The sequence below is a fragment of the Rattus rattus genome, chromosome 17 (genome assembly GCF_011064425.1).
Source record: "Rattus rattus isolate New Zealand chromosome 17, Rrattus_CSIRO_v1, whole genome shotgun sequence".
Lineage (NCBI taxonomy): Eukaryota > Metazoa > Chordata > Mammalia > Rodentia > Muridae > Rattus > Rattus rattus.
In genome coordinates, this window is record NC_046170.1 from 20,988,215 (window position 1) to 21,010,567 (window position 22,353).

At 45.9% G+C, this 22,353-nt stretch overlaps 1 protein-coding gene across 1 annotated transcript in view; it reads right to left on the reverse strand.

Annotated features, from left to right (window-relative positions):
- The window catches only part of Znf827 (zinc finger protein 827), a 159,604-nt gene that overhangs the window by 73,011 nt on the left and 64,240 nt on the right, over positions 1-22,353 (reverse strand). Inside the window, exon 5 of the mRNA XM_032888093.1 lies at positions 21,107-21,340. Coding sequence (XP_032743984.1) covers positions 21,107-21,340 — 234 coding nt within the window. The remainder of the gene's footprint in view (positions 1-21,106; positions 21,341-22,353) is intronic.

Here is a 22,353-nt window from a genome sequence, read left to right on the forward strand (position 1 = left end):
TAGCATTGAAGACAAATTCAGTCTGGCCTCTAGTGGGGACTGGTTGAGGTGTGGGCCAGGGGAAACAGTCCCTTCTTTATAGGATTAAAGAGACAAAGTTTAGTGACTACACCCTTGCCGGATTCTGTCACCAGAGCAGCGGGCAGCCTGTTTCTCCCCTCTAGACATCAGAAACAAATGTCACCCACTAGGTCAGGTATAAATACTTCACTATCTCGTAGACCACACCCTTTCATCTTAGAGAGAACAAACTTCTACATATAGTTATAAGACAGAGGCACTGCAGTTCCCCTGCAACAAAAGAGTTAAAATCTGTCCATGAGGTGCTGAGGTGGTGCAGCCTGAAACCAAAGCCCTTGGGAGGCTGAGGCAAGAACTGATCCTGAGTTCAAGGCAGCCTAGGTGACAGAGTTCAGCCAACCAACCCTTCTTCCTTTCCTTCTTTTGAGACTGAGCCAGGGCCTCACGCATGCTCCGCCCACTCACGCCCCGCCCACGCATGCCCCGCCCACGCATTCTCCACTCACGCATGCTCTGCCAGTGTTCCATCCCTGAGCTATATCCCAGTCTAGTTTACACTGCTTACTTTATTGTTACTACTATGTATGTTTTCATCTGGAAATTTTTAGGACGAGGTCTCATTAAGTTAAGTGAGAACTTGTTCTATAGTTGAGGAGCCTGGCCCATGGGAGTCTCCTGCCCCAGTCCCCTGCAGTTTGATAAGAGGCCTGCGTCAGCCGACCCACCTCTCAGTCTGTGGTTCAGATGGCTCACATGCTTCACTCTGGCTTAGACGGCTGAGTTCTCCTTTACTGAAGTGAGACGAGTGAAACTTAAAAAAGACACTCTCGACCATAATGTTTTCGTTTGTTATGCTTGGCTCTGTGTATGTGTTTGAATGCCTGTGTCCGTGAGACGGAGTCTCTCATTGGTCCAGAGCTTACTAGTTAGACTAGAATGGCTGCTCACCCACTAGGGATCTAACTGGCCTGTCTCACCAACTCCACGTTGTGAGTGCAAGTCCAGCTCTTTCCGTGGGAGCTGGAGAGAGAACTCACGTCCTCAGGCATTTTCCAAGACTGTGCAGTCTCTGCACTCTTCCCCAGGTTAGCCACTTTAAAATGTACACATGCATGCCATCCATTCTACTCACACGGTTGGGAAACCATCCCCACCACCCAGATCCACGTGAGAAAGTTCCCCAAGGGCCACTGGACTCAGTAGACATGAGCCGTATTCCTCTCCCCAGCTCAGGGTTACAGTGCTAAGAGTTTAATAGTCAGTCTGTAAAGCAAGGATTCTTCATGTTAGACTCCTGGCACCGAAATCTTCTATTTAACATACAGAGACCATTGGGATGGTCTCCAGAGAAATAAATCTGGAAAGACTCATGCTGGATAAGGAGGTTATACAGAATAGCAAGTCCATGAGGGGCCAGCCACAGTGACTTTACACAAAGTGTAGGCAGGTCAAAGGTCACCCGGGAGAGGGTAGAGACAACGGAAATAGGAACAGCCCTTAGACTTGATTGGGCCCAGCAAGAGATGCTGAGTACCTGAACTAAAGCCAAGTCCAGGAGAACACAGGCAAGCACAGTGGTACTCAGCTGTGCCCAGCAATGAGGAGGCTGAGTCCTGAGTCCCAGGCCACAAGTCTCAGCCTCAGAGAGCGATGGCTAACAGAGTCACTGATATACTCCAGCAAGAAGATGGGGAGCAACAACAGCCGACAGAAGTGAGACTTTGACTTAAGAAAGAAGAGACAGATGTAAGAGAAAAAAGGCACAGCCATTGGCTGGGGACCGGACTAGGGGCAGGAAAGATGTGTGCCTTTAAGCCCTGGATGGCAGTATTAACAGGATAAGGAAAACAGAAAATGGGTAGAGCCAGGCAGAAATACGGAGGAAGGTTTTCAGTCCTGCTTTGCCTGAGTCTGGAGGATGACGACTTTGGGAAGTGGATGGGGTGATGGCTTACGTGCAGGAAGAGAACACTCCTGACAGAGAGATAGGAAGTCAGCTGAGCCCATGGGACATGATGACATCAGCAAAGGCATCACAAGTCGAGAACGGAGCAAGAGATAGAATTGTTACTCCTGGTTGTTAAGGAGGTTGTGACCCAAAAGCCAGAAGTACAGCGCACAAGGCTGTCCAGTGTGGCACAGTAGTTGGGTAGCCCCTAGAGACTTAGGGACAGCAAACTCTGCACCCCATTTCCCAGCTGGTCATCATCTGGGTCAAGAGGGCAGGATACACCTAGATGGTGACTCCTACTCTTTGCTACAGAAAGCCACAGCCCATCTCCCAGCCTCATCTCTCAGCCTTCCATCTGGCCTTCTGGATCCCACAGCTCCAGAACAGGCCCTGCCCTCCTGCCCTGGACTTCTGTGTTCTTTCCTTCTGAAATACCTGAGAAAAAGGAAACTTGCTCAGATTGCAACCCCCCTGTTAGACGTCCCCATATCTTCCCCGGCTGGCACTCTCCCTCTACACTGTTCTAGATATATGCAGCTTGCAGATACAGCGACCACTGCAAACTCTTTCAGAGGTTTGCTCCCCACTGGACTGAGGTCTCAGGAGGACTTGGGCTTTCCCACACTTCCCATCCTATTAGTCATTACAGGGTAGTGTTAGCTGACACATTTGGCAGACGACTACCGCAAGTATCACCTGAGGCCAGGCATAGTCGAGGTGCACTGCTAATCTCCCTTTCCCGAAGCCTGACACAGACACATATGCACTGCAAACTTAAAGCATGGAGGATGGATGGGCTGTGCTGAAATCATCACTACCGACACCTGTCCCTCTCTAGGCTGCACAGCGCGCCGTCACAACAGGGGCCGCAGAAGAAGAGACTTGAGCTGGGCAGGTGGCTCTGTTGGTAACAGCCTTGCCTCACAAGCACCAGGACTTGGGTTTGACCCCCAGACTCTCATAAAAGAGCCAGATGTGGTAGCATGCACAAGCGCCGGAGTCAATCCCTGGGATGTGATGGACAGCCAGCCAGCAGACTTGCAAAGCCCCAGGTCAGTCCCAGGTCAGTGAAAGACAGGGTCTCACAGAGCAAGGTGAATGGCACCTGAGCAACAACTGAGGTTGACGACTGGCCTCCATGCACACTCTCACGTGTGCACATACCCACACGTGCACACACAGAGCTTCTGGAAGGGCTGGCCTCCATACACACTCACATGTGTGCACATACCCACATGTGCACACACACAGAGCTTCTGGAAGGACTGGCCTCCACACACTCACACGTGTACACATACCCACATGTGCACACACACAGAGCTTCTGGAAGGGCTGGCCTCCATACACACTCACACGTGTGCACATACCCACATGTGCACACACACAGAGCTTCTGGAAGGACTGGCCTCCATACACACACTCACAGGTGTGCACACATACCCACATGTGCACACACACAGAGCTTCTGGAAGGACTGGCCTCCATACACTCACACGTGTGCACATACCCACATGTGCACACACACAGAGCTTCTGGAAGGGCTGGCCTCCATACACTCACACGTGTGCACATACCCACATGTGCACACACACAGAGCTTCTGGAAGGGCTGGCCTCCATACACACACTCACACGTGTGCACATACACACATGTGCACACACACAGAGCTTCTGGAAGGGCTGGCTCCACACACCTTCACACGTGCACATACCCACATGTGCACACACAGAGAGCTTGGAAGGACTGGCCCACACCACACGTGTGCACATACCACATGTGCACACACACACAGAGCTTCTGGAAGGGCTGGCCCCCATACACACACTCACACATGTGCACACATACCCACACATGCACACACACAGAGCTTCTGGAAGGGCTGGCCTCCATACACACACTCACACATGTGCACATACCCACACATGCACACACACAGAGCTTCTGGAAGGGCTGGCCCCCATACACACACTCACACATGTGCACACATACCCACATGTGCACACACACAGAGCTTCTGGAAGGGCTGGCCTCCATACACACACACACACACGTGCACATACCCACACATGCACACACACAGAGCTTCTGGAAGGACTGGCCTCCACACACTCACACGTGTACACATACCCACATGTGCACACACACAGAGCTTCTGGAAGGGCTGGCCTCCATACACACACTCACACATGTGCACATACCCACACATGCACACACACAGAGCTTCTGGAAGGACTGGCCTCCACACACTCACACGTGTACACATACCCACACGTGCACACACACAGAGCTTCTGGAAGGGCTGGCCTCCATACATAAACTTACTCTTGGACACACACAGATACCATCTGGAAGTGCTAGCCTCCATACATGCACTCACGTGTATACACACACATACTCACATGTGTACACACACAGCCTCTAGAAGTACTGCCCAGAGCGCCACACTGAATCGATTCTCTTTCTAGTGAGGTACACCTTCAACTGGATTAGGTAAAATCAAACAAAACCACCACCCCTCACCACCACCACAAAATCCCTTTCACCTGTAGCTTATCAGTCTCTAAGACACGAGGGTCCGGGTTGGGCACAGGACACCTTCCACATAGGAAATTGACTCCCACTATTGGGGGATCATAACTTAATTCCTTGTGAATTACCAGGCAATGAGAAGCACCAAGTGGAATCCGGGGTGAGCTCCACACCGGGCCTGGTACAGGCTGGCACCTGGTACAGATGAACTGCCCCAGCCTCGCTTTCCTGCCCATGCTGAAACCCAGATGGCATAAGGACTTAGGCTGAATTTTCAGCTGCATGGAGAACCTCTAAGCCCAGATCTATTGGAGGCCAACAGATGAATTTGAGAGTGGGACTTCACAGACAGAGTGGCTAAATGGCTCTTCTTCCTTCTAAGAAGGAAGCAGTGCAGGATCGAAGCAGTGTGCCCCATGGCCCTGACTCTCACCCTAGAGCTTCAGAAGAGTTTGTGAGGTCCTCCTGACAGGCTGGACACTTGAGGCCTGGGTGCTTGGCTCCGTTTTTCCTTCCACCATCCCAGTGTCACTCCACATGTGTGGGACAGCATGACTTCTTTAAAGGACTGCTTGGGTGCACCCTTCTTCACTGAGGGGATTAAGGGGTGTCTTGTCTCCCTGTGGGTTTATACTTGTGAAGGCCAGCACACAGGGGCTCTCACCAGGGTAAAGCTCTCTTTCACTGAAGAATAACATTCGGACGGGGCTTGTCCATGACTGCAGTCAACCCCAGAAAGACCATGCAGCTTTGACCAGAACCCTCCTTCCCCTGGTGGACATGCTGGCCACCTTTCCCAAGGGGGAAGAGAGGAATCTTTCTCCATGAAGGGAAGCAGGGGTAGAGAAGATTCTCTCCAGTTCTCATAAATACAGAAGAAACCCTAGAATGATTACCCAACAGGAGGGATATGCAATGAACTTTAGCATACACCCACACACACACACACACACACACACACACACACACACCCCACAAACCTCTCAAAACAACTCAAGAGTAATAATGATCAGGTAAATCAATGCTTTTAAGAAATGTAATTAAAAATCTGTGTCAAATTAAATAATTAATTCATTAATTAAACTTCTCTTTTCTAGAGTGAGACACTAATCTTCCTAGTAAAACAAACATTAAGAACTTTGTTAAAAGGGTGGATGTTAAGTTTGTTTATCGTCTCCTCCCGCCCCACTCACGCATGTGCACTTGGGAGTCCTACAACCATTTCAATGATATTTTATCAGAACTGACTTCTGAACGTAGTCCTAAAGACTATGAGTTAGCTGTCGCACCCCACCCTCTCATCACTAAGTATACCTGGAGTCTGAGTAGGGCCCAGCAGCACGCACCCAAGGAATTAGCTGTGCACACAAGAACTCACAAGTCAATAGAGCTGAGTGGACAATTAAATTAATTTTTTTAAAGCAGTGCTCTGTTTTGTTAATTGTTCTGCGTTTGCAAGGAAAAACTATACCCTAGGAAAGTTTGGTCCAGGGGTTAGAGTAATGGCCCAGACTGCTCTTCCAGAGGACCTGGATTCAATCCCCAGCACCTACACAACAGCTCACAATCATCTGCAACTCCAGTTCCAGGGAAGCCAATGGCCTCTTCTGGATTCTGTGAGCATCAGCCACACACATGGTGCACAGACACACATGCAGGCAAAATACCAATACACATAGATAGAAAAAAATGAATCCTCTACTACTACTACTACTACTACTACTACTACTACTACTACTACTACTACTAATAATAATAATAATAATAATAATAATAATAATAGTAATTTTAGTCCAAACCTTAAAGGTAAGAAAACATTTGACCAGGGCTCTCCTGAAACAAGAAACAGACTAGTTCTGTCAGCTCAAAGAACCATGGCTTTTTCTCCTGTGGACTAAGGTGGTCTTCAGTCACATTACTCCACCAACCTCCCATCATTGACACAGGTCTCTGCCTGAGGTGCAGCTGGTTACCACAGATGCTTTCAGATGGACCCCAACAGTACCAAGGCAGCAGTGCAAGGGTGTGACTTGATGCTGGTGTCCACAGGACGGACTCTGGCCATCTAGCCCAGCAAATGCTACCAGTTTCACTTCTGTCCCAGTAACAATCAAGGATTTCTATAGTAATTGATTGTTTGTTACTGGGGACTCAGGGAGTGAGCTCTGCCAACCCAGGGGGAGACACAGAGTAGCCGGGTCACCATCTCCTGAACTCTGAGCATGGGGACAGTAACTCGAAGCCTGTCCCAGTCACCACCTTCTTTTCATCTCATTTAATCATTTCCCTAGGAATTAGCTGAAGAGGTGCATTTACACTGTACATGGGCTGTTTGGCAACACTCCAAATGATCTCATTTAAAAAATATTAAACTACTTTTCATCAATGTCCAGAATGTACTTTTTCTTGCCTCCCATTAAAAAGGCAAAAGAAAATGCAGCAGGGGTGTATGTGTGTCACCAAATGTACCCAACCTAACCTTAAAGCTATTAAAAATCATTATCCTTTGCCATTTGATAAATCTGAGTAATGTATCCTCCTCTTTGGGGATTAACGGGGCTTTGTGTGTCCAGGACGTTAGTGTGATTGTACGTGTATGCCTATGCTCATGTGTGAATGTAGATTTTAAACATGATTCCTGAAGATTCTAAAGAATTCTGGCTGCAATTAAAAAAAAAAAACAAACCAAAAAACAAGGCTACCTCTGTGATGTCTGACACAAATTGTCAGGAAAAGGACAAAATTTTTTATCCAAAGAGGTAAAGGATTGGGTGAGGTTTTATTTCAGACTAGGAGTTTCATCAAATTCTTCTTTCTACTTGTGTGTACATGGACATGTGTGTGGAGGAGTGAGCCTGCTCACGTGTGCACTTGGAGGTGGAGACCAGAGGCCAGGCAAGGCTCTTGTTCCAGAGAAAGGAAAACAAAGACACAAACCAGCCACTAAACCGCCTTCAGAAGCTTTGGCCGAGAAGCTGGTAAGCAAGCCTTGGGATCTGCTAGTTTCTGCTTCTCCAGGGTTAGAATTACAAAAAGTGTGTGCTACCATACACAAGGGCTGCTGTTCTGAGATAAGGTCTTACTGTGTAGCCCTGGTTGGCCTAGAACTTACTGTGGAGGCCAGGCTGGCCTTTGATCTCACACAGATCTACCTGTCCCTGGGTGCTGAGATTAAAGGTGGCGCCCCAGGTTCTGCCACATTAATTCTTTTCTTAAGCATGGGGATCAAACTCAGGTCCTGGTGATTGACAGGCAAGCATTTCCAGCCCACAAAGCTTACTTTTTCTTGGAAGTTTTCAGCAAAGTTTAGCATGTGCAAATCAGCTTAAAATTCTTTTCTTCGGTGGTCTTAAAAACTTCCAATTTCCTTAGTCATCAGGGAAATGCAAATCAAAACAACCCTGAGATTCCACCTCACACCTGTCAGAATAGCTAAAATCAAAAACTCAGGTGACAGCAGATGCTGGTGAAGATGTGGAGAAAGAGGAACACTCCTCCAGTGTTGGTGGGATTGTGTCTTAGTGGGGGTTCTCTAGAGTCACAGAACTTATGGGTCCCTATATAGTAAGAGACTTGGTTGATGACTTACAGTCTGTAGTCCAACTCCCCAACAATGATCAGCAGCACTGTGAATGGACGTCCAAGGATCTAGCAGTGGTTCAGACCCACAAGGCAGGAAGGCAGGCAAGAAAGAGAGACTCTTCCTTCTTCCAATGTTCTTATGTAAGTCTCCAGCAGAAGGTGTGTCCCAGACTAAAGGTGTGTACCACCAAGCCTGAATCTGGGACTTGCTTTGTCCCAGGTGACCTTGAACTCAGGGATCTCCTTTGCCTTAAGCTCCTGGGATTCATAGCCACTATGCCTCAAGATCTCCATACCAAGATCCAGGTCAGAAACTTGTATCTTCCAACCTCAAGATCAGGGTCAAAGGTGAGCCTTCCAATTCTGGATTGTCGTTCACTCCAGATACAGTCAAGCTGACAACCAGGAGTAGCCACTACAGATTGCAAACTGGTACAACCACTCTGGAAATCAGTCTGGAGGTTCCTCAGAAAGTTGAACATTCTACTACCTGAGGACCCAGCTATACCTCTCCTGGGCATATACCCAAAAGAAGCTCCAACATACAACAAGGACACATGCTCCACTATGTTCATAGCAGCCTTATTTATAATAGCCAGAAGCTGGAAAGAACCCAGATGTCCTTCAACAGAGGAATGGATCAGAAAATATGGTACATCTACACAATGGAGTACTACTCAGCTATCAAAAACAATGACTTCATGAAATTCATAGGCAAATGGATAGAGTTAGAAAATATCATCCTGACATGATATGCACTCACTGATAAGTGGATATTAGCCCAAAAGCTTGAATTACCCAAGATACAATCCACAGAGCACATGAAGCTCACAAAAAAGGAAGGGTAAAGAGTGGATACTTCACTCCTTCTTAAAGGGGGGAACAAAAATATCCATAGGAGGAGATATGGAGAAAAAGTATGGAGCAGAGACTGAAAGAATGGCCATTCAGAGCCTGCCCCACCTGAGGATCCAGCCTATATATATATATATATATATATATATATATATATATATATATATATATATCTCCACCAAAACTATTGATGAAGCCAAGAAGTGCATGCTGATAGGAGCCTGATATAGCTGTCTCCTGAGAGCCTCAGCCAGAGCCTGACAAACACAGAGGCAAATGCTAGCAGCAAACTACTGAACTGAGAACAGGACCCCTGTTGGAGGAATTAGAGAAAGGTTTGAAGGAGCTGAAGGGGTTTGCAACCCCAAAAGAACAGCATTGCCAACCAACCAGAGCTCCCAGGGACTAAACCACTACCCAATGGCTCAAGCTGCATATGTAGCAGAGGACGGCCTTGCTAGGCACCAATGGGAGGAGAGGCCCTTGGTCCTGCCAAGGCTGGACCCCCAGGGCAGAAGAATATCAAGGGATCAGGAAGGGGTAATTGTTGGGGAGGGAAGGGTGGTTGGGGAGGGGGAACACCCTTATAGAAAAAGGGGAGGGGAAAGGGGTAGGGGGTTTATGTACAGGAAACAAGGAAAGGGAATAACATTTGAAATGTAAATAGAAAATATTAAAAAAAAAACCCTTCCAATTCATAGTGGAGTAATTACATACACTACTAACATGTAAAAACATGCTAATACTGTTAATATAAATAGTAACAAAGCCTGCCATGTGCATCCCCCTGCTGCGAAGCCTCAGTGGCCCAACAGATCGGTTAGCTGTGAACTACTACCCAGGATCCTGGGGTAGTTCATAGTGCATGCTGTGCCCACAGGGACTAGAATAAAAGGGGGATGGGTAGACAAACAGCAGATGAGACAGGACAAGAATGACAGTGGGAAATCACCCTGCTCACGCTCAGTTTGTGCCTTTAATGTCCACAACTAGATTTGGAAAATAGAAGGGACTCTCTAAATAGCTGGTTGAATGAATGAATGAATGAATGAATGAATGAATGAATGAATGAATGCTGTATACTTACTGTCCCTTTTATCCATGGTTTTGCTTTCCAGGGTTCACTTTCCAAAGTTTAAGTTACTGTGGTCAGGAGGAAGACTAATCCCAATGCACATGGTATTTTGAGAGAAGTAGAGACTCATGAGGGAGAGGGCCATGAGAGATAAATAGACCACAACACAACCTTTGTAACTGTGTTGCTTCAATTGTTCCATTTTATCATTAGTCATTGTCCTTAATCTCTCTCTAAGCCCAATGTGCAATTTTAATTGATCGTAGATATGTACAGATTGTGACAGACAATAGGGTTTTGCAATTATCTGCAGCTTCACTGGGAGTCCACCGGGGTCCTGAGTCACAGCAGGCCCAGAAGATAAAGGGGCCCTACCATGAAAGAATCCATGAAAAGAAACGGGAAACAATGATAAGCCTAGGAGCTTAAAGAGTGCGTTTCGCTGAACCCCAAGAAACCTTTGCCTACTCTGCCGAAGTCCAACAGCACTTGTAGGGCCCCAGAGGCACCCCAGGGCTTAGTTCCCTGTGGAATGTATGGACAGCCTTGTAATGAATTCTGGCTCTGTTTCAACAATCTCTCCAAATGTTTTTTAAATCAAACCTTACAAGTGACTCATTTTCATTTCCTTTTTCTCTGGTTCCTGTGTCCTCTCTGTGTTCTCCCTGGTGCTGGGGCTGAAGGGTGAGAACAGCTATCCTGACTCAGGAGGGGCCATCTCGGCCTAACATCAAACACCGGCTGCTCCCAGAATCAACACAAGGTCTGGGAATGCCCAGAAAACACAAAGTCAGGCAGGAAGAGCTTTCTGGAAGGAGCAAAGCTTTTAGAAAGCAATAACCAGCAGCCTGCAAACGGGCAAACCCAGAACCCAACCGAGAACTGTGCTTTTAAAATCCAGTGTGCCCAGCACAAGATAGTTAGAGGGGTGCGCACTGGTTATTAAACAGACCCCTCCTTGTAGGCCAAGGGGGCGTCCTGCACATGTCTGAATGTGCAGACCAAATCGTGGTGACTTCACTGCCAGACGTCTCTTCTCTCTCCATTCTCAGTCCTTGGGCTGAACGCTGGTCCTCTGCCCTTCTGACTACTGGGGCTGTTAGTTACTTTTGGCCTCCTCCACGCGGTTCATAGGAAGCCTCTGCAAGGCCTTCCCATGAATGCACTCTCCCACAAAAGCAAGAGTTTCTGGAAGCCAAACCAAGAGTGTGCATATGTTCGGGCCAAGTCTGAATTTACCGGGATCTGACAGCGTGGGTTGAAAGAAAGGAAACGGGTTCCTAACTCAGGCTTTAAACACTGGCCCTCACCGTGACCTGACTTCAAACCTGAAATAAACGGTGCCGGGTCGAGCATGTATTCTGTGGCCTCCCTTGCTTCTCTAGCTGCAGAGATAGGCTGCAGACACACAGAGCAAGCCACAGAAAACCAGGAAATGTACGGATTCCAGCTGTTAGAAACAAGGAAGTAAATCAACCCACAGCTCAAACCCTGGACGATTTGTGTGGGAAAACATACACAGGGGTGGGGTTAATAAGAGAATTATTACGAAGGAAGACAAAGGTCTCTCAGAAGGAGCACCATAGTCCCCGCACTTTGACCAGGAGAAAACACCACTGTTAAATCATTTGTTGTCATAAAAAGCCACAGCAAGAATCATCTCTTCGTGAAGGTTCTCCTATCTTAGGCTATGGCTCCTCTGGACTCTGCCTGTACTCGCTTCCGGAGTGAGCATGCGCAAAGAAGGTCCTGCACAGACTCCAGGAGGACCCCTGCTGGGGGTGACTCAGCCACTTGGCAGAGGGCAGGCTCCTCGGCAATGAGAATTCCCCTTTTCTGGTAGGTCTGTGATGCCAGCAAGCACCCAGATGAGCATGGGATCCACAGGGTTTAATTACACATGCGGATCGTACCCTTCTTTGACATGAATCAGCTAAAGGGGAAAGGTTAACGTGCCGGTGAGAAAAAACTGCTGCAGAATGAGAATGGTCTTGTCTCATTGAGAAAATAAGGATTCTGCTCTACCTCCCCGATTTCTGTAGTAACGGGTAGGGAGAAGACTGGGGTGGGATAGGACTGGACCCAGGTCCCACTGGTACCTCACAGGATGTCCTCCGAGAATGAACCCCTGCAGTGTATTCAGGTATGACGAACACCACAGAGACCTCAGATAACTAAGCTCTGTCTGCTTAGCGCTGTCACTGTAAGATAGCGTCTGCCTATGGCTTGTGTGTAAACTGTTGATGACACAGTTTGTTGGCCATAAGATGACGTCTGTAGTCAAATATCCTAGGAACATAAAGAAAACAGCATGCAAGCGGGCATTCGTCCTACAAGCACACGTCATAAATGCTCCGTTTACTAGCCCATAAGAGGATCTGGAGCCGCCACCCAACCACCCGGCAGCCCCTACCTCTACTGTGAAACTCTATCCCACCTTTCAGGATCCAGACTGCAGTCTGCCCCAGTACAGAGATGGCAAAACAGAAAGGCATCCAGCGTGAAGGCGTAGCCTATGAAATTCCTTGTAAAGGGCTTGCCCGGCTTCTGGGAATGCCAGCCAATACAAATTTCCGTGGCTTTATTAACATATGCAGCTATGCAAGAGGGAAATGATAATAAAACAAGAGCCCTTTTGAGTCTGGACTTTCTGAATCCAGGCTTCAGTGTGGGAGGCAGGAGGAAGCTGCTTAAGAAAGCATAAAGGGTGGCTGGAGGGAAAGGGCTACAAGGGGGAAAGGGGATGAGGGATACAGGCCCTGGGGCTTGAGCTTGCAAAGCTCTTCATTCAGGGCGGGGTGCAACAGGCAGCAGCAGCCATTCAGGTACAGGAGTCTACGGGTTTGTAAGGCGCATGCAGAATTATAAAATAACAGAAGGGCTTTTCTGGCCAGAGGCTGAATGAAATTGACTATCCAAGCAGGGTGCAGCCTCTCCCCTTTTAGCTGAGAGGGGCTAGCCTTCCAGGGCTGCAGACAGTGGCTTCTCACTCAGTCCTGCTTAAAGGGACAGAAGAATGATGGCACTGTGCATCCACTGAGTTCAACAAGACCACTAGCGTCCAAGAAACCACATCTTTGCATAGGAGCACACTGGTTCTGTCCTATTAAAGTGACTTGTTCCTCATTTATATAAAATATAAATATGACATTCCATGTAGTTCCCTTTTTACTATTAAAAGTGTAATTCCTTATTTAGATTAGCCACCAGTTTGTGGACTATGAGTGTACACACACACACACACACACACACACACACACACACACACACACACACGAAGGTGGAGTCAAGAACTGGACATGGCCCTGCTTCGACTCGATGGGATGGTAGCCATGGAGGTCTTTCCTTTCTCTGAAGACAAGGGAAGGGGTAATTGGGGGAGAGAGGTTGTGAGGATGGAATTGGGAGGAGAAGAGGGAGGGGCTGTGATGAAGATGTAAAGAGAATAAAAATTTATTTATTCATCCATTAATTTAAATGAATGAAGAAAAGGTGAACAAGACAGTGTCTGGGCATTAGTTACAAGCCCAACCCTGGATGCATCCGTTATAAATCATGTATAAAGCTGGCATACAAAAGTACTTGGTCATCATACAAAAAACTTAAAAAATAAAAAATAAAAATTAGAGGAGGGAGGGAAGAGAGGGGGAGAGAGGGGGAGGGGAGGGAGGTGTCAACTGGATAAGCATAATTCAAAAGTAGGTCTCAGAGGCTTAAATTAAATGGCATTTTGCTAATATGATGAAAATGGGTTTTCCTCTCAATATTAAACAAACCAGCGTGTACTTAACTTTTAGAGTCACAGAGAAATAATGGTGCTCATAAGCAACAAAAGGAACAAAGCCTGAGCCGGACTCTATCAAATGTAGCACTTCCGTGTTGCAAATCAAAATAAGAAAGAAATAATGTAGCTTTCATCTCTGAGATATGGATTATGGCCAGAATATGAGAAGCTTTAATGAGCCAATTTTTTTTTTTTAAGTAACCCATGTAAAAAGTAGACAAAGAACTAGAATAGATGTTTCTTCAAAGACTTTCAAATGTTAAGTAGCATGTGGACCTCCATGAAATGCCACCCTTCACAGGGATTTGCAAATCTAAACCACAGTGAAATTGCTAGGTCGTAGCATCATGGTGGTTGTGACAAGAAGGATGGTAAGGAGTTTCCAGAAGGATCTGTCGGAACTGAAAGCTCATATACTACAAGGGATGCAGAATACTGTTGCTGCCCTGGAAAGAATTCTTAGCAGTTCTTCAAAATGTCAACCCAGCAAGTACACAGTGCCTAGGGATATACCCAAGAAGATTAAACCATAAGTCCATACAGAAACCGGAACAGGGACATCCATGGCAGCAATGACTGGAACACAAACCATGTCTCCACTAAAAGATAAAGAACACTGGATTGATACTGAGGAGCCATCGGGATGGGCCAACAGATCCCTGCCATCGAGGGTGGCAACTTGAGTTCAATCCTCGGACTCACTTGGTTTCAAGAAGCAACTCCCACAAGTTGTCTTCTGACCTGCACCGCAGTGCTCCCCACTCCCAAAATAAACAGCACGTTATTTAACAAAAAGAATTATCCACGTTACAACATGACTGAGGGACCGTGAAAACATGCTGCGAAGTCAGACATAAAGAACCACAAAGTCCGTGAGTTCGTTCATGCAAAGAGTCCCAAGTGAGCAAATCTATTAAAACTAACCACAGATTAGTCAGTGGTTGCCTAGGCTGAGGCAACGGAGGTGGGGACAGTGACTGCTAGCCAGTCACTGAGCCTCTGAGAGCCACCTGTCTGCACCCCTTCCCGGTGCTTGGATCAGGTGCGCACCAGAACGCGTTGCTGTGCTTAGGAATCAAGACTTCATACCTCACTGAAGCCGCCATGTCTGCAGCCTTCAGGGGAGCTCAGGCTGGCCAGAACCTTGGGATCCTTCTGCATCTTGCTGTCTCCAGAGAGAAAACCTGGCTCAATAAAAATCTTTCTTTTATTGAGATAGCGTTTTAAAAAAATTCTGGACCCCTCTGTAAAGCTCAACCGGAAGTCTATGCATCTGCAGTGCAACGCACAGTCAGTAAACCTTTGCCTGTGTTTGGAAAGATGCAAATAAAAAGTAGTTTCCAGTTTTAGTCTGATTGTGGCACTGTTGTTTTTATACTGTCAAGTACATCAGCAGCGTGAATTTGAGAATGTGGAAAGCAGAAAGAATAAATCAAATAGACGAAATACCTTCCCATTAATAGCTCCAAATTACTTAACAGTATTTTTACATTTTCTTATTTGTGTGTGTGTGGTTGCCTCGGCCATGGTGCATGTGTATGTATCCGAGGTCAACCTGTGGGTTCTCTCCTTCCATCCTGCAGCTTCCTGGGATGGAACAAGAACTCTCTTTCTCAGCAGTCAGGCCCCTCAGCGTCCGGCCAGCCCTATGTAAAATTATGTAACTATGTAAAATTAGATTTAAAATGTTGTAGGACTGGGCGAGGTGGTACACACCTCTAATCCCAGCACTAAGTAGACAGAGGAAGGTGGATCTACATAAATTCAAGGCCAGCCTGATCCACATAGTGAATTCCAGGACAGCTAGGGCTATATGCAGGGAGACTGTTTCAAAAAATATTAATAATTTTTTTTAAGATATGTTTTAAAGGTTTCACATCTTCTCTAGTACTCAATTCAGCAACTTGTGAGTCTGATGAAGCCGTTTTGTGATGATAAAATGAAGAATAATTTTCATCCTCACAGATTATTACTGGTGCCCTGTACGATGTTCTAACTTGTTATCTTACAAGTGATTCTAACACCCACATCTTAAAGGCTGATCCCCGAGTGGGGCAGCTGGGAAGGGTGCCTTAGGCAGGTGGGAACGAGGGGGAGGGGAAGGCTTCAGATCACTGGGGCTGGGCCCTCCAAGGTGACAGACTGTCTTTTACTTCTGACTGTGCTCTGCAGGAACACTCCTGCCGCAGCACGCTGCTGGCCAGCCCACAGGCCCCCCCGGCCATCAGGCTGATTACTCATGGACTAGAGCCCCCCTCCAAGTCTGAACCAATAAACCTTTTTCCTTTGCAGCTGACTGTGCCATTCACTTGTTATAGTGCAGGAGAGTTGACTGACCAAAGGCACGCTGTTTAACGCGTGTCCATGTAAATACAACGTGCTCATGCGTGAAAATCTCAGGAAGACAAAAAAGTCTAAGTAAAAGTTTACAGAAAAAAAAAATCACTCCTTCCAAAGGAAAAAGTAGCCCATAGAAGAGAAAATAGTTTTCTGCCTGAAATTTCTGATCTCTCTTAAGAAATTCTTCAGAACAGAAAAGTCTACAACCTGGTGTCTGATGCTTCTGAGGTGGTGTAGGGAGACTTTCTGTAAAACATGTCCAGAAATAACTCAGAAATGAAACCAATGGACGATAAGTAAGTGGTATTCTGGGAGGCTCGTGAGCACCACCATCTTGATCTGTCACAGAGATGCCCTTCTTTGAAAATGACGGTTCTAGACACTGTCATTTCATAATAAATTAAAGGCTCACCGTGGAAGAACTGGTTATTTTTCTAAAGGAAATGTGGACATTTAACTGCGCTTTGCTCCCCATCAGCTCCAACCTGAAGCATTCTTTTCAGATGAGCCAAACTCCCTCACTTCTCTGGCCACTTCCCAGCACACTAGGCTGAGGTGGTCGGGCTCACTTGGAAGGCTTCTCAAAACGCAGGCTGCTGGCCTCAGCTGCAGGGTTCCAGGGACTTTACTAGCGAAACCCAGAGCAGATCTCGGAGTATGAGTCTCCCATGTCTGAGTGGCTCTGAGAATTGGGGCTTCCACTGAGCCTCTACCAGAAAGCAGGGGAAACCAGTTCAAAGACATTTACAATCAGTGCTGAAATGAAGTTAGTAGACCTCTTCCTACACATCTAGAGTGCTGTGCATGACGCTGTATCTTCTTGATTTCTGTCCTGCCTTGTCCTGTCTACCCAAAGGCTCATTTCTGCACATTCTGCTGCTGCCCAGCAAGCAGTCTGACAGAGTAACAGGATAGACAGCAGACATATCTGCCAACAGGCCCTCCTTACCACTAGACACACAAGTGTCCACTGCTATGTGTCACATAACAGATAGTCACAGGCATCCAGCTATTTCCTCAAAGTGAGTTGCTTTCTTTATGGTGATCAATTTACGAGGTCCAGCTGTCAGGCACTCCCCTTCCTAATTAACAGTTTGAAAGGGAATCTGAACCACATTAAAGGAGAAAACTCAGATTCTCCCAACCCAGAGGCCATGGAAGGTTTAGCTTGGTTCTAACACATGTGTGCCCCCCCACCCCCCGGGAAACTAAGTGTCCACTTGGAAAGCACCCACCCTATGCAGGTCTCTTCACATAGGAACATCTTGTGTGATATGGGCCTGGGCCCTGGGCCAATTATTCAACCTTACAGAATGAACATGAGCTACTTTAAACATGGAAACAAGATACAGCCCAAATCATTGATTAGTTTCTTCTTGTTAACTCACTGAAAACCCACGTAAGAAAATTAGTCAGAAAAGAGAGAAAGAAAGTCCTTTTCCTTAGCTATTCTTCAGGTCAAACCAGAAACAAACAAACAAAAAAGTACCTCCCATGCACTGTTGTTACTATAATACTATCGTCTTCCTCCCTCATCCCAGGGTTCATACTCCAGATTGTCAGTTACTTCAGTCAACCGTGTTCTCAAAATAGTAAATAATAATTCCACAACAAACTATTTATAGATTTGAACAACTTGTATTATAACACACTGTTGTAGCCAGGTAGGGCAGTGAACGCCTTTAATGCTAGCACTCTAGAGGCAGAGGGAGAGACAGATTTCTGTGAATTGCAGGCCAGCCTGGGCTACACAGTGAGTTCCAGGCCAGCCAAAGCTATACAGTGAGACCTGGTCTCAAAAAAGAACAAATAACAAAACTTCTGTATTTGTTAATCTCTTGCTGTGCAGAATCATAAATTAAACATTATCATTGCTAGGATATATGGGGGGAGGTCTTTTATAGGGTTCAGTGCTCTCTGACGACTCCGGCATCCACTAGCGGTCCCTGACTGAACTAGCTAGGAAGAGATGTCTAGAGTTGTCACACAGGCTCTTTCTGACCAGGGGACTTTGCAGAAAATGACAGAGACTGTAAATAGGATTGTACAAGTTGGGAAGACACGAGGACACCTGTGTACAAGGTTATCTAGAACAAAACTGGAGGTAAACACCGCGCTAGCTATGCACCGAGGCTTTGGGAAACGAATCCTTACTCTCATCTGTGAGGCAATCTGAAGGCTCAGATAAGTCCCTTACTTGAGTATCTTTCAGGACACGAGTCTTGAAATCGTTAAAATGGTATCTTGAAGAAAGAGAACTTAAAATTTCTGCCTAGCATCCTTTGTGCAAGAGCCTTAACCCAGTGGTGACGGTCACTGTTTTGTTTTGTTTTGTTTTGTTTTGTTCTGTGACGGGGCCTCCCCACACAGTCCAGGCTGGACTCAAAGCTCACAGTCATACCTCAGTCTTCCTCCACAGGAACTACAGGTTCCTGTGGCTTAATGTCCACTTCACTCCAAAGGAGGGGGAAGCCCTTCTTACCTCATGGCTTTGGAATGACAAGACACTTGTTTCTAACCCACTCACCTTGCTTAGGACTTAAAAAACAGTGTTCCTCTGACCACATATGTGGAGCACTGCAGACTTTCATTCCCTGAATGCATTTCATCGATGGTTTTTCCTACACTGGATCAGCAGAGGCTACATTTAGATAACCATAAAGAATAACAGTCATCTTAAGGGGATGCAACTTACTCTAATATTCCACTAGGAAATTCTCTAGCCTTAAATGTGTCTTACCGCAACTTTGTTGGTAATTATTTCAAGGGCGACTTCACTTGCTCATGAAATTAAGGAAACCAATACTAGCTGGACAGTAGCGGTGCATGCCTTTAACCCCAGCATTCGGGAGGCAGAGGCAGATGGATCTCTGAGTTCAAGGACAGACTGGTCTACAGAACCATGTTCCCAAACAGTCATGGCTACACAGAGAAACCCTCTCTTGGAAAACAAAAACAAAAACAAAAAGCAATAAAAAGAAGTATTAATGCACTCAAAGAATATAGTCTAAAACACTACTGGAGAGAATAAAAATTCAGGAATTCTTGATGCCTGTGTCCTTGACCCAAGTCTTATCTATATAGAACTTTTTTTTTTCAAGATGAAAAAGAGAAAATAGCTACCAGTCTTTGTGCAAGTTTATTTCCCCATTATGAGGGATGATGGCTGTCCTTCGGAAACGGGACCATGCTGTCATTCAGCATTGAACCCCACCGCACACACACTCAGTAAAAGTCAGCTAACACAACTTAAAAGGAGCCCTCATTGCACACAGATTTCATTAAATGTTCACAGTGGCATTTTTTTTTGGGGGGGGGAGGGTGTCATTATTATCTAGAAAATAATTTCCAATTTCAGCCCTCAAATCATACTACACCAAAGGATAAAGATAACATGCTTTCCTTAAAGAAACATCTGTCCAGAAATCTCACTCCCTGCTCTCGTCACCTCTTTCAGTGTGCTACCAGCCTTTCTGCTCTCTACACCAGCTTATACCAGCTACACGGTCAATTCTGTAATGGCAGCATCACTGGGCAGAATCCAGCATCGGGGAGGGCACCAGAATGAATGGGAATTAGGCGACTGTGTGGGAGAACTACCTCTGGGAGAGCAAAGAGACTGAGCAACATCAACAGAAGGATGACTACATTGCTGAGATATTCTGGCACAGGAGGGAGACGCGACACACTCAATTATATTGGCTCAAATATGACTGTTTCCCTTCCCAGCTTTGGGATCTTGCTAGACCTCCATCAGAGTAAGACACACCACTGCATCATCACTGCAAAGTCTGGGCAATGGAGTTACAATAAGATCACAGTTCTTGTTCTTCTATCAAGCTTCATCGCTAACAAATCATGTTCCCCTCTATTCCAGAAAGCTTTGAATTAACATCAAAGACAAGAATTCTTAACCCCACCAAACGGCAGAGAGGGGAATTTCAACTGTTCTGATATGCTAACTCCAAGTAAATCACTATTAATTTCTTACCTTCCAACCTACTAGTCAACCAGGAACACCGTCAGAATTGCAGATGAAATTACAGATCACAGAGGCGTCCTGCTAAGACAGGACTTGCTTTCATTCCCCCAAGCACAGCAAGTTCCCAATGAAAAACAGCTTTGGATTCATATTAGCATTTCAAACACAGTTCCTAAAAATTACCTTCAGGAGTCAGTGAACTGAGTGCAGCTATGACTTGGCAGGTAGGGTTACCAATATAGCTTTTTCTCACGGTCTGAAAGTCAGACCCTGTCACCAAAAAGACACTGAATTTTCTGTCTGTTGTAGAGGACAAGGTAGAAACTTACACCAAAAATCCAAAATACACTAGCTTTAATTTACAGCACATTTTTTTCTTATATCCAACCACTTGAGATTACACCTAAATATTAGTGGAGCGATGCGTTCACCTTAGGGAAGGTTAATTGCTGGCACACTCCATTAGGAAGTTCTCTACTCTTATGCTTGCTCATGGCTACTTTGTTGGTATTTACTTCTCACCAGGACAAGGAAAATATTTTAATGGTCTGAAAAGACTGTAGTATAAATGCACGAAAGCCATGGGATCCTCTCCTAAGAGAAGATATTTTGACCAATTAGAAGAAATCCTGTGAATATTATTAAAGTCATGGTCTCGATCATCTCCGATGCTGGCACTGTCTTCTAACCATTTCTAGTAATATTCAGAAAAAGAAGGACGTATCTAAATAGGTACAGCACAAAAAGAAGCCAGCATACTCACAAAGCTAACACAGGAACTGAAGCTAGTGTCTAGCTAGGTAGATAAAACGAACAAATTCATGCATATAACACAGAAACGGAAGCCAAGCGACCTGACCATTCCTTAAATTCACCTTTTTCACGCTATAGTTACCACCGGGTTAATTATAAGCCATGCAAGAAATGGTCCAGTTGGCTTGCACATGAAATGAGCAAAATGAAAATAGTTTTTAATATATTGGATACCTGAGAGTTTCATGAGAAGTTCTGAGGCAGCCTTGGCTGACATGTCCCGCCTTAACACATTCCCCTTGCTTTCCTGGGGTGTAAGTCGGTCCTCAGAGATGCTAGGGGTCGCCACTTCCGGTTCCGGGCTGAACGCGTAGCTGGAGCGAGGCAAAGGCATGCTTAGGGTCTCCTCTTCCTTGGGCTCCTCCTTCACTTTAAAATTAAGATTCATAGGCTCCTTCTGGTTTGCAGCTAAAAAAAAAAAAAAAAAAATAAGAATAAGGAAGAAGAAAAGAAAGAGAGAAAGAAGGAAAGAAAGATATATATATATATTCATTTATATTCATTTCCCCTCTACCTTGCCCCCACACTTCACCTTAAGAGCCAGAGGGGCCACAAAGAAAGTGAGGCCCTTAGCACATAGTGCACCCCGTGAGTCTTGGCCGCTCTCTGGGTATCAGCGTACATAAAACCTGGAGTGTTGTAAGAAGTGCTGTCTTTTCAAAGCACATGGGCATCTTCTCCATGGTTTCTCTAAATCATCTTCCTGTGCACGCTGCTGCCTCCCTGGCCTCTTAGCGCCTTCTCCAGCTAATTCTATCATTAAACAACGTCTCGTAAAATTATTCTGCTGTCAAATATTGAAATAAAATCTAGAGTAAGCTGCTCTATCTAAACCCGAGCTCCTGTGGTGGGTGGAAAGGCGATAATGGAGAATCTGCCAAAAAGAAAAGCAGGACTAGAGATGCACTACTCTCTCCTCATTACCAGTGCACTCTATTGACCCATGCTCAGCGGCCATATGCTTTGTGTTGTCACCATGTAACCCTATGACTGCTGCCTAGGTCATCGTCACATACAAAATAGGCTTTCGTCTTTCTTTTGTTTAAGAAAAAAAATATTCTTGAACTATTTTTAATTTATACGAAAGTTGCAAGGTTAGTTCTAAGAGCTTCCATGTGGACTTACTTCCCTGGAATTCCCTCAGGGTAACATCTTATCTATACCTAATCACCACATATTTGTTAGAACTAAGAAATCCATGTGGCTATGACCCAAACTCCAGATTTGCCCATTAATGTCCTTCTTGAAATTTTTTGAAGACATGAGGAGCCAGTATGGAGAGCATGATCAAAACAGAGCTAAGCAGTGTGTCATGGACGGTTCTATGGGCTGGTTACTCTGTGCCAGGCCTTTAGCCTGGGCACACCTCATGACAAAGGCCACAGGTAAGAAGCAACTCACCTTTCTCACCATCCCTCCCA